General features: G+C 28.6%; 1 protein-coding gene across 16 annotated transcripts in view; it reads left to right on the top strand.

Moving 5' to 3' along the window:
• LOC105148064 (uncharacterized) overlaps positions 1–14,645 on the top strand; it is a 65,858-nt gene that overhangs the window by 16,508 nt on the left and 34,705 nt on the right. For 7 of the 16 annotated variants that reach the window (XM_087416911.1, XM_087416910.1, XM_087416921.1 and 4 more), the window contains exons 3-4: positions 4,014–4,272; positions 13,286–13,388. In XM_087416911.1, the coding sequence (XP_087273037.1) occupies positions 4,108–4,272; positions 13,286–13,388 (268 nt within the window). In that variant the 5' untranslated portion in view covers positions 4,014–4,107. The remainder of the gene's footprint in view (positions 1–4,013; positions 4,273–13,285; positions 13,389–14,645) is intronic. The other 9 variants (XM_087416924.1, XM_087416912.1, XM_087416915.1 and 6 more) reach the window with 2 other exon arrangements.

Genomic DNA, 14,645 nt, shown 5'->3' on the forward strand with positions numbered 1-14,645 from the left:
TTCGTACAGAAATTGTGCTATAAATAATAACCAATAATTTTCGACAGATGGCTGTGTAGAAAGCTGGAGATTCCATAGCTGTCTAATGATACGATTAATCAGAATGGCGACTGCATTGATCGATTCAATGGTCTTGTATTGCTTGTTTGTCCGCCAGTCTCATAAATTTGTAAGCGATTCGAGGAAGTGCACTTGCACTATGTCAACTCGAGGGTGGTTAGTGTATTCAATTTTCACTTGTATTTATTTAATGTTTCTGTAAAATTCCTTTACTCTTTTCTCTACGAATTTTTCAATCGTTTTAGTTTTAATTTAAAATTTATAATCACACATTGTGTGAATTTAACTGTAATAAAACAAGCAATAATTATAACTTGAACGACTTAGAGAAATTATTATATTTATATATAGTTAAAATGAGTTTCTCAATTATAAAATTTTTTTTTTTATACATTAAAGAGAAAAATGAGTATTTTACTTTAACAAAAACATGATAACATAATCTCTCAAAATTTTATCATTTAATTAGTAATATTTTCAAAAGCAGAATATTTTGGTTCGTTTGCCATTAAGTTAATGAATATAATTACTTGGCAATGTTTATAAATCATTGTTATGAACGTTTACCTGCCAACAGGAACGATTAACAATGGAAAAAATTGAGGGAGTCTTTTGTAATGGTGAATTGTAAGAGAAATTTAAGGGCAGTAGGCAAGCAAATTTATTACGTTTTATTTCTTGCGAACAATTTTGAGAAAGTTATAAATAGGCAGCTTTGCTAACTCAATTGCCTTCGTGATTTCATCTCTTTCAGTCTTTACTATTAATAAAATTTATTCTTTCTTTATTCAGTCTTCACTGTTGATAACATTAAAAAAGCAGATTTGAAAATTTTACGTAAATTATGAAACACAAGATTTTCCTTAAATTAAATCGCAAATTTTTCAAATTTGCTGTACAAGTACAGGGATACAGACCAACGTCTGTCAGATATAAATGCAATATAACTTGCATACTTAAGAACCTTGCACGGTCTTTAACTATTACGTTTTCGTAAAATACTTCTCTGTAGTAGATTTACGATGCACAAATTTAATAGTATATGAAATATTGCTTAATAATTTATGCTTATAAGGCATAAAATACACGAAATGTATGATATAAAATGCAATTTGCTTTACATGCATAATTCAAGATGAAATACTGAAAAAAGTCAACTACGAATATGCGTATAACATCGCATATATTGCTGCTTAAAATTTGACATGACATGATTGAATTATAATGATATTTCGTTCATGCAACATTATGTATTAGTTAAATGATGGATAAATGTCATTAATATTAATTAATGACTATTATACAAATAAATAAATACAAATTAAATATCTATTTTAAAAATTTTCTTTGATATTATCTGTTATTTCTTGTTTTCTATTATTAAATTAATATAAATTAATAGTAAATTAATTTTGTCGTATTTCTTTGATATATAATTTTGCGAAATAAAGTAGATATCTCATAAGAGATATTTTTTCATATTTATCCTGTAGTTTTTGTTAATTTGAAAACTAAAAGACTTTATACATCTTTTTAATTTATAACATTGTCTATGCAAAAGTTAAACTTCTAATTAAGATTCTATTAAATTCGTATTTTTAATTATTTTTGTTATTTATTATATAATAACTAACGAATATAATGTGCAATTAATTAATTCTTATTGCAGCTATGCAGTAATTTATTAGTTTAGTTTGACAGATCTCATCAATCGTTTATGTATCATTCTATATACATTGGCGGCAGAAGTGTTTCATCCTAAGCGGAACAGATTTCATCGGTCTGAGAAATCGTTTAAATATCGTGCTTCCTCCGGTCGAGCGCAACATTCTCCATCTTATCGAAATCGAATTACTTTATCGATTCCGTTAGATTATCACGTTTAGCGTGATTTGTGTACATCGATTTTACATTGTATGTACTGCATGGATTTTCTTCTTCGCAATGCTTTTGTCGCAAATTTAATCAAATGATCGTTTTAGAAGTCAGAAGTGGTCTCTTTTTTATTTTGCATAAAACTACATGCATTTCACAACTACATGCTATTAGTTTTCGCGAAACTGCCGCAATTTTATCTCCATAACAAACTTTTGTAATCATGCCGTACAAAGTTCACTGCAATACTTATGTATTGCTATACTAATGTATTAGCACTGTCAGCACTATTTGAGAAATGACATCAATAAAGCCATAATTGTTGCTAGACAATGTACAACACATCCATTATAGAATTATTAGACACATGAATTGGAATCATTAATCAGTGTACAATGTCTCATTTTTCGCATTTTTGTATTAATTTTTTAATATATATTTATGTAGCACATATCAATTTATATAACTTTTATGCATATAATATAAATTAAAAAATATTAACGCATGTTAAAAATCTAATCTCTCAATACAACAATATTATTTATTACATCTTTTATTGTTTTTGAAAAAATTGATTCATTGAATTTCTGGAGTTTCCGCGAATTTCCTAATTATTGCAATAATAATTGCTTCTGGTTAACATTGTTCCGCATTGTGATTGCTATGCTAATAGTTAGCATAGAACTTACGTCATTATAGATTGGTCGTTGTCTCACCGTAATATAGTATTACGTCATGCCAAAGTCGATATATATTTTCGTCATATGTACTTGCTGGGAACTTGTTTAACGATTTCAGCTGTATTTGCAATTTTTTTCTTGATTACGTGAGTTCGCACGAAGCACATCGATCGTTCTTATTCGGAGAAATGATTATTAGATACGTTTACGAGTATCGGAGAATTCATTAAGCTGAGTCTATTCGAGAACTTATTCGATTTTCAAAATGTGTGAAGTTTGTACAATTATTTATTTTATTAAATAAAAGAAAAGAAAAGTTAAGATAGAAAATATGTTAAGAAAATTAGGAACATTTTATAGTAAATAATTTCTTTTCCTTTAAGTAGTTTTTGTTGTTCTAAGAAATTGCTGTAAATTCTATTTTTAATTTTTTTTTTTAAAAGAGAAGTCTTTCAATTTTAATTTTAATTTAAGTGGAAGTATAACATTTTTCTAATAATAATTAAAAGAAGTACGCTGGATATCGTGCAGCAATTATAATTATTAAAGAATGATATTCAGGCAAATACGAGTAAGTAATATGAGAGTTTTATTTAAGAAAATATGAATATTTTGTATCAAAATTCCAAACATGACACATTATTCAAAGTTGAGCGAGATAAAATTATTCTTGACGAATACAGAATCCAGATAAAAGTCGAATACTATCCAATAGCTGATATCGTGTATTGTCAGCTTGTCCTATATAACATTCGATCTGTTGCATCCATTTTTAAAATTGTAAAGAATGATCGGAAACATATCAGTTAATATTGCGAAAGCAAACATGACCTTTTGAGATTTAATCGATTGTAACAATTTACGTATTGTTCAATCGCGTAAACATAAAATATTTGAACAATTTCGAAAATATCGATTATTTTAATGTTTAATATATTATATGTTGATAACTTTTTAAATATGAGATTTAATCTCCGATAATTTAATAATATAGGACAGTTTTTGACTTTTAAGTGGCAATAATAACGTTAATGAAAAGTTTTTTCCACGCTCTCTGAGTTTTTCTCACCGCAATGGAATGAATTTCTCCGATATCGGGATTCGCATTTTCGTTTCACTCCCTTGTATTTGTACAAGATACGATTAGGCGAAGCTGCGAGAGGAAATTATCTCATTTAATAGACGTACCTCTGTACGATATTTATTTTCCCGAATATCTTATCTTTTTCTTTCTCCATACTTTTTCTCTCAAGTGTCGATTAACTGATTAATCGTATTCGTAATTACGATGAAATGCGCTGTACTAGCTGACTCGCAATTGCGCTAGCGAGAAAAAGTGTCGTTTATCGATTGGCCTCAATTCGTGAGTCATTTTTCAAAATAATTCATTAATTCTAGCGTTTCTCGTGCCGAGTCATCTTAACGTCATGAGCAGACTAATCTCTAAAGTACACGATTTTGACTGTCACCTTACGGCAACTTATGGAGCACAATGCCGCGTATAGCCAGTGGAACCGCATGGTCATTCGGCTCAATCGACCTACGTGTGCAAATCGTCGCTACGAAGGGAATGGTAGGAGTGAAAAGCCGGCATTGCGCCACTCGGACTCGCTCGCCTCCATCAATATACGCGCTTGATCACGTTGTCATCCACTCGGTAAACGCATCTTGATCTTTACTACTGAATGTCAAATATTAAAAAATTATTAGTGGAAATTAGATAAGAGTAAATCAAAGAGAAAAAACTCTATTTTTGGTCGAAGGGAATTTTGGCACTTAATAATATTCATATGTAGATTTTATAAATATTTAAACATATTTGTAAGTCATGGATATTGTCAAGCACTAAAATTCACTTCGATCAAAAATAGATATGTATATATTGTATATTTGAAATATTAAGAAATTGTAACTTTATACCTTTATTCTAGTTAATTAATATCTTATAATTATTCTTCTTCTAACTATTTTTCTTCTGGTTGTCTTTTAATGTAATTTAGTTATTACATTCGGTATATTATAGCTTTTTTTTTCAAAGTGATTACATGTATTGAATAAATTATGCGTTATATATTTTTTAAATTTTTATAAAAATTATAAAAAGTATTATTTTTATACAAATTTTTTTTTTGGTGACATATGAGAGATTATCAGAATCGTTACTTTATAATCTATCATAATACTGGATAACATATTTTATTCATAACTAATAAATAACGATTTTGAATATGTATGTTTACGAAATATATGTGTGTTTGTGTTAATACATATTTCTCTAAAATATGTATCTATGCAAATACGTAAATATATCAATGTAGACATTATATTTCATGTATACACATCACGAATTATTATATACTTGCAAATATATTTTGTCTAATTTTGCATGTTGATTAACATAAATTACGTAAATTAGTATGATCTTAAGATAGCCATTTTACAAAAGTCATTAGATTTAACTAGAATACATCGTCCCGTAATGAAAAATTCAAAAGGTTTTAATATTATTATTAGAACATGGTTCGCGCAGAGTGTGATATAAATGCAAATATAAACTTTTGTAATAAAGTTTGCATAGAGAAAGATAATATAAAAAAATAGAAGAAATTTTAGAACGTAATAAAGTTTGATTTAGATCTAATATTATAAAACTTCGCTTAATGAAGGGTTGCAGAAATTGAAATAAAATGGGAAAATGCTTTTGAGAAGAAATCATGATTCGGAATCACGAATCAGAACATAATGGAAATGAATGCAATTAACAGATAGATAGCATTGTGAAATTTAAATGAGAGCGACAAGAAGATAAAGAACTTCGGATTAATTCTATAAAATTGTGTAGAAAATATAAAGGAATCTTATGTGTACAGGATTTTTAAGAATTTTTATTGGCTGGTAAAATGAGATTTTTCTTGCTAAATTTGTTCTTATTTCAACATATTTTTATATCTTTACATTCCGCTTATTTTTGCGAATTTATGGCCATCCGCCGAATAAATGATTTCATCAAAATCTCATCCATGCGAAAAATATGAATTGCTGTGATCTCGAAATAAAATTCGCTTTAATTTTTTTCCTTATTACTCAACGATAAAATATCTAGAAATATTAAATAAGAATCACGATTATTTTAATTAAATTTATTGCGAATGTGAGAAATTAAATTGCGTCACGTGTTGCGGCAATGCGACGGAAAGGATGAAGCTTAGAGTTGTCGATATTGATTTTGCGTCTCGACATGTCATCTCGATTTAACAAAATACAGAAGCATTTTTTTATATTTCATAAAAATGAACTTCGATGACTTTGATCAGCTAGTATTATCACAGTAATTCTATTCCAGCATAATCGGGTTCTAAGTAATAAGATACCAGGGAGATTTCCGATTAATATGGGAACGTTATTTATTTTTGGAAAACGTTTATTTTTTCGATACAATACGAGAATTGTTGCTGTTATTTCATTATCGGTTTATGATTCCATGAAATAATTTTATTTAGCACTTGTTACGCAACTGCAGAATATTTTAAGGGAAATAAGCGACCATAAATTGTAGGTTGTATACTTATTAGAATTTGCAGCTTACGTCCTTTTTTAAACACGAAGCCGTATACTTATTTTTAATTAAATCTGTTAAAGAGTCATGTTGTACAGTCACTGTTCTTGTTCCGCTGTATTTGTGATTAGAAAATGTTATCTCACAACTTTACGATTGTCGTAAGGCTTTGAAGTACAAAATGCATTGTAGAATCCGAAAACTTTCAATGGCCTCGTACACCATGATTCGATTTAGATGTTCGCGCGCGTTTTATACATTATTTATGGTTCTTTCTATCATGTTTCGATTCGACATAGCGATATCGCGAATGCATGAGAAACATAATTGCTGCAGCGAAAATGCGGACGCGAAAAGTCGATTTTTGCGGGCGGAACGGGTGGAAGAACCGGCACTGCACCAACGTTGTGTCTTCGTCGATGTGGCACTTGAGCCAAGTCGCGCGTTGTATATAGTACATTGACTTTTATTACCCTACTTCATGCCGCGCGCGCACATACTATTCTCTAACCGACATACGGGGGAAACTGTCAATAAAATTCTAGAACCGAACGCGTACGATATTCAAGAAGCGAGGAATATGCAAAGTGCGCTCAGGGTATCATGTCGCTCGTTCGACGGATGTTTGCAAATTTTACGGATTTAATTGTGTGACCGAGAACATCTCTTCCGTTTTTTTTTTTTTAGCATCGAACGAAATTCCTTCGCGTTATTTATTCATCAGCACATAATTGTGCTTTACTCCAATTTTGGAATAAGAGCACCGTCATTGTGCTTAAGTTTTAATTGTTGTGTCAGAATGGTCCAAATTGCTACGCGCAATAATTATCTGCTTTCAATCCATTATCTTACTTCCAGAATTGTGTGCTTGCTTATGGTACGTCTATTGACGTGAAATTTTTGGCGACACGCCATGTCCCGCAGCATTCGGGAAACGTAATTGAATATCATTTATTATAGCCGAATAACGGTGATTACATGATTACGTGAACGCGGTCAGACATTGTTTGTCGTATGCGAAATTCATCTGATAAGCAGTGCATCATTCTGTTTGTAGTATTTGTACAATTATTCTGTTTATAAATATTCGTAAACGCAAATTTATTTGCGGTGTACGAAGCTCGAACGTGTTGTTAAACTTGGCGGACGAACTTACAAATGTATGTGCACTTGGAAAGCGATAGAGAACATGAATACTGATAGCGGTTGTCAGGTGTTAAATATAGACGCTAATTAGTCGTAAAACTTTCTGAAGCGTGAAGTCATTATGCGACAATCACTTTCGCAGGAAATGCTTGTTTCAACAAAGCATATATTATATAATTGAATAAATGCAATATAAAAATATAAATATAATAATTTTCATTAATTTTCTTTTCATCGATCCTTTTTCATATATTTTAATGATATTTTATTTATATTCTTATATTATTCCTTCCTATTATCTTTATAAAAAAGAGGAATGATATAATAATATAAAAGATAAGAAATAAAATATATGAAAGAAGATCGATGAAAAGAAAATTAATAAATGAAAATTGTAGATTACAAATAAACATCATTAAATTTTAGCTGTAAAGTAATTTAAATGCGGATGTGATTAAGAACTATAACTTTAGTCAGTAACATTCATGTTTAACATTTGAACAGATCAATTCAAATAAAAATTTAATTATTTAAAAAAATTTAATTATTTTAAACTACGAACATCTACGACAATATAGTATAATATTCAAAATAAAATAATCGAATTTTTCCGGATATAAATAAAAGAGAATTTTAATTCTTTGAGGTATATAATTTGTCCATCGCGACTATTTGAAAAATAATACTTATATGCGAAGGCACGTTAAAGGTCTATCACTCGCACAATTTTTAACTTATAAAGGAAACTTAGAAAATTAGATATAAAGAAGATTAGATCATAATGAATAAATCGCGAGTGTATGCATTGAGCATTAATTAAAAATTATTAAATGATATAATATATATAATGCATAATTTTAAATCTTAATATAGTAACTAATAATATAGTTCACATTAACATATAATATACCGTAATTTTCTTAATATGTACATACTAGTGACGTGAAGCTGGTTTAAAATAAGATTCGAACCAACCAATTTTTATTTTTATTTTTTGTCACTAGAGAATATTTTATATGTCACTGTTGTGTGGTATTATAACGATTTTGATTTATCTACATTCGTTGTCAATGATAAGTGTCCCCGAAAGATAACGGTATAAGATGATAGAACATATAACGAGAGAAGGGACGGGATTAGGTTACATGTTGTCGATGATCACATGTTGACGTCTGATCGGTGCATTCGCTCGAGAAACCAGATTTTCTTGTTCCATCGAAGTACGATCGATCGAGAATTACTTGTGATATAACTTGGCAGAACAGGAAAACCGATAGAGAAAAGAAAAAAATATACGTAAATAGATCCAGGGGAAAATTCCTAAATATGTGAATAAATAATGGGCGTTGACCTTTCCATTTTATTATTCATAATGAGCCACAATTCATCCACTTTAATGATATTCGATGAAATCAGCTTTGATTACTTATTTATTTATCGACAACTTAAATTATACATCAGTTTGCTCCGCGCTTGTTTATTCGCGACTGTAGATTAAGATAAAATTTACCGGAATTGCGGTAATAAATATAACCTGTTAAGGTCAATGAAATTTGGGCTCCTCGCGTGCTAAAATATTAAATACCTAATTCATTCGGTATTAATGGAAGCATTAGTTAGTCATTGTTTCTAAAATTGCTATATATTTTATTATGTCATATACGTATGGAAAGAGATCGGTTGCAGCATCGTATAAATTGCCTGGCTACATCACGAGGGAAATACATAGGAGTAAATAGAAAACACATACACACATTACGGCTCATGCGATGCGAGAGAGAACTGTCGGGAAGTTTTAACGAAGATCGTTCTGGATGACAGCCGTTCTCTCGCTTGTCTGCTCTCTACTCATCTATCCTACCCGAATTAGAAGTACAGAGAATTCCTGCAAAGCTATTCTGTGTGTATAGAGTATCTCAAAATCATTAGATCGTGTTTCGGATATAGCTTCTTCGATCTGAAAACAACTTTTAGCGAAAATGCCGAGGGAAGTTGCTTATCGCATCTCTCTTTCTAACTTTAACGTTATATAACTTTGTAACTGAAGTTCGAACTGAAATTTTAAGTGAATTTCGTTATTTTAAAGGAAAATCCACTTGAAATTAAATTAAAAAAAGGTGCGATCATGTTAATTGCCGTCTTTCTTAAAGATTATCATAAAAACAGCTTGTTCGATTTTTTTCAGCTGGACTTCTATTTTTTCATTAGGAAAATTTGATATCAAATATTAAACAGAAATATGAAAGAAAAGTTGATATCAAGGAATAATAAAGCATATGTGACAAAATATTATAAAATAAATATCCATAATAAAACAAATACAAAATTATGTTCAATTCTTTTGCAATCTAGGAAATTTTTATCATATTTATCTATTTTCTAATCTTCTCTTTCGTATGTAATATTTTATTCATATTCCATTTATAATCTTATATACCTATTCCAAACACAATTAAAATAAAAATCTAAAAGTTTTACAGATAGTTTTAGGCATATCTATTTGCATTTCGCTTTTCCATTTAACTTCTCATCGTTATACTGTGATCACTTGCGAGTCCCTGTTAATGATTTCAATGGACGGAATCGACGTGTTGCGAGAAGCCGTGCAATGTCGCAAGAACTTTGTGCGCTTATTGTCTTATTGTCTCGAGTTCGTGTCAGAATTTGTTTATGAATCGTACCACCTTTCCTTTCCGATCAACGGTTTTCCATTTAATCGACGCGTATCATAATTTTCGAACACGCTGCGGACTACTGGATAGAATTGTATCATTATGAATTTTTATTTTATTTTTACATATGCTTTCACTACTCCACGTGATATCTATCAAAAAACAGTTGTGTCTCAATAATAAACGGTTAAGTTTATAATGGACTCAACTAATAGCGCCGATTGCATAAGAAGTGTTTTTCTTTTTCTACACAATATGAACAAAGATATAATGCACAATCCAAATTTATAAAAAAATATGTTTGAGGAACATTTGTCATAATTATCCATGCGACGTCTTTTTATAAGTTTGACGTATAAAGAATACGTTAACGATCAAGCCTTGCATGCTCGTAATAAAATGATATGCAAGAATTTTCGCAATGGAGTTTTTTGTAGTCCATCGATTGGTGATATCGATGATGATGATGATTGTTCAAAACTATTAATTGCATTCAATCAATTTGTAAGATTATAGCACATAATTAGATTTAATATCAATCCATATAATTGGAAATCGCTTTGTAAATATAGTAATATAATAATAAAATTAACTTATTCGAACAAAAACATTCCAAACTAAGTATAATAATCAAGTATAGTAGTCCTAAATTATTCTTGTAATCGTTTTCATAAAATTATGGATCACTTTAGTAGTCAACCATTTCGTTTTTCTTTATCTAACAAGTTTTATATATGCACCGCTGTGTGTGTTACATTGAACGAAACTTTTTCTAAAACTATCTGGAACTCTTCCTTTTGTTCTAAATAATCCAGAACTTCTAACAGAACTACAATTTCGAAGCACAGGGATGTAAAATTTATACATTCCAGTGCTGTTGAATCCCAAATATATAAACCATAATTATATATTATATTAATTATTATGATATTAACTACTATTCTAATAGCATCATGTTTTTTATGATAAATATATTTTTATAAATCTTTATATATCTTTTGAATAACTTTTACTTTTACTTTTTGTTTTATTACTTAATTTTTTTGGTTGTCTTTTGATCCAATAAAACATCTGATTGTTTCCAAGAATTTTTTATGGAAATATTCTGTTTCAAAATATTACATATTTTTCTAAAAACTTGTTTTCATAATATTAAAGAACCACGTATATTTTATTTATTGTATATAATATTTTTTAATATCAAAGCAAATAATGAAAGAATTGAATAGTGAATAATGTAGTAGATACAGTGAATTATATATACATAGTGAAATTTTATTTTTGTCGACGCAACTTTGTAATTTTTAACGATCAAACGGAAAAATTTTTATACTACTTTTTTGTAGATGTATTACATCTACAGATTTAAAAATCCTTCTATGGAATTAAAATATGAACAATAATTCGGACTAAACGATTTCATACGAAAAACTATAAAAATTTGAAAATTACAGTTTTGTTATCGATTTCTAGCGTTGATTCGTAATTACATTTGCTTTTATATAAAAGTTTTATACTTTGTACGTATAAAACAAGCTTAATTTGGGATAAGAAAGAACAATACTATGCTTTTAGAAATGAGCTTAGTACAAGAGAAAAGGTTGCGTGAAAATTTCTTGTAGTTATGTGTACGTGCGACATTGCTGTAGTAATGTATAGAGTGACCTGTTCGATCTTTTGTTCGAATATGTTTAGAACTTCTTTAAACAAAAATATTGTAATATTGTCTCACGTTAATATTTTTTTACTTAAAATTAAATATGTTTTTTAAATTTATTTTTGTATAAGAAAATGCTCTTACAACGTTGTAAGTATGTATATGTAACAATGTAATATATTTGCAACTAATGTATGACTTGACGGTTTTTTTATCTTTTTTTGAAAAGATAATTTTTGAATTTTTATTATATAATTTTTGGTTTATTATTATACTGTACTTTCATTTTGGTTTATGTTATAAAATTAAGTGATCGAACCAATAATAGTGTATCGGATTTTTTCCGTAGTTTTCTATTTTTTATGGTTTTAAAAAAAGAAAAGAAACAAGAAATATGTGAAGTGCTTGGGCGCGGCGATCTACGATAAAGGTTAACGTTGTCCCACATTGCCATTAATAAATAAACGTCGAAGAATCAATAGTCGTTTGTGCGCGATTCACGATAGAACGTATACTGTTTATTATTTGAAAGTCTACCTATATTTGTTTTACATTATCAAGCACTCATCAGAATGTTAGTTTTTTACTTGCTTAACAAATTAAATTCTGTCATTTGTATGAAAACGAAAATTATTGGAAATAATTAAATATTAAAAAATATTAAAAAATAAATTCTTCAAAATGAGAGGGGAGTTAGTGCAAATATACATGAAAAAAAAACAAGTATAAGAAATAAATAGCTTTGAGGAAGCTTTAATTAATGTATTTATTAATTGTATTATAGATAATAATTTTTTATGGGAATTTGATGGATTTAATTATATTTCGTCACTATTTATTAATGCTTTGGATAAAAATAATTACATTTGACGTGAAATATATAACGAACTTTGTATTTTCTCGAATAGATTAGGGAAGCCTTAACCATCGATCCGTTTATCTACCGAAACCTTGCAATATATTTTAATTGATACAGTGAATGACGGCCATGCTAAAAATATATACTGTCTCCGAACTAGTAATATAATTGAAAACAAAAAAACCAAATTCTTTATGAAAAAAATAAGTAAAAAAATGTAGAATAAAATTTGTATAATTATTACAAAATTTCATAATTAATGTAATTTTATAAATAACTAATAATGGAAAAAAATTTTTAATTTATTACATTTTTTATTAAGTAATTAAAGTTATTAAATAAATTAAAATTTATTATAATTAATAAATTTAGTAATTAGCGCAATAGATCACGATATGACGATAATCCTCTGTAAATGCTCTGAAAAAAAATATTTGTGAAAGAGCTTCAAAAATATTATCAATTTAGCAATTATTGAATTAAATTATTCTATAATAAAAAAAATATTGTTTCTTAATTAAAATTCTAAAGCCTTTTATAATAGCTTCGATTCATTTCTGTGAACATTTTGTGAACATGCCGTTATATCAAAAAAACAATGTAATATTTTTTTGAAACTATTTTAGAAATTTATAATTAATATAATATATTAAATTCGTGATAATATGAAATTAATGTATAATAGTTTTTTATATTATTCAACATATCTACATTTATATATACAATCATAGAGTATTTTTATCGTGACTTTTAAGAGCAAATTGCGTGTTAATGTTACAGCAGCTTCATTCGGAATACAGGAGCACGTACACATGGCACGAGTACACAGGACCGCATCAGGAGCATACAGTTGTGCGACGCGCGCCGCAGCCGCCACCATCGAGTAAGTACGATAATTAAACAGAATAGTATTTTTACTTCCGTTATATTTAGCGAACATTAATCCTAAACGGAATAAAATAGCTTATTCACCGGTAGAAAACAAAAAGTTTACCAATACGCGTGCTATGATGTGACGTGGTATTTCACACACAAAATAAGCAGTGAATTTTCTCTTATGTGAAGTTTTAAAATTTATTACGAGTGATTATGTTTGAAGGATAATTTTCCAAAAGAAAAAAGGTGCATTGATAAATTGATAAATATATGAGTTATATTTTTAAAAATTAAGGAAGGAATCTACAATGATTGGGGGATTTACACTCATATTGTTTAGGCTTGATACGATTAGAGAATTTTCAAGTCACTCGAGCGTAAATTGATTTATCTCACGCATTTATCGACTCTGTTCTACACAGACATACGTGAGTTACTCTTAATTTTAATAAAAATATTTCAATCATTATTTAATTGAAAAAAGAAAATATTCATGTCGATATACGCTCTCGAGAGCGGCCACCTACTCGCGGAGAGAACTTTTTACTTTTTTTCTCCGTATTTTTAGTGTTTTTAATGATTTTAATGATTTATTCGTATTATTATTATTAACGCACTCGCTCTCCACATCCCATTCACTTCATACACATTATTATCGCGATTTTATTACGATATATATACAATGCATTATTTTTTGTGTAACATATTTATATATACACGCATATATAGAGAGCGCCCCATATAATTTGCGATTTTAATGGCAGATTATCTAATGAATTTAGAGTTGCTTTTTTGAAAAAAAATATTGAGGTGTCTTAAAATTATTCAGTTATAAAATTCGTTACAAATTAATTATAAGTCTCAAGAGATCATAGAACTCTTGAGACCTATAATTCCTTCAGTTAATTTCAAATGAGCTTCACATTAATAAAATTCCAATTTGAAATTTATAAAAACATGTATTGGAAGTCGAAATGTTACATTAAATAGATATCTTTTAAAAATTATTATTATGAAAAAATCGACTTCAAATTCGTCAAGAATTCTGTCATTCAAATTAAAAAAATCGCAAATTGCGGGATGATCCTATTTATATTTCGATATTGTGTATGTCATGATATATTTTTAGAGCAGCGTATTACGATACATATTGTCATATACCTGTTCTCTCAATGTTATTCTCACTTTGTCCTTACTGATGTTTTTGTGTGAACGCTTATAAGTCAAAGTAGATATGCATTTTTACCTGCCGGTAACGTAAATT

Source organism: Acromyrmex echinatior, chromosome 2 (genome assembly GCF_024713525.1).
Source record: "Acromyrmex echinatior isolate Ae372 chromosome 2, ASM2471352v2, whole genome shotgun sequence".
Lineage (NCBI taxonomy): Eukaryota > Metazoa > Arthropoda > Insecta > Hymenoptera > Formicidae > Acromyrmex > Acromyrmex echinatior.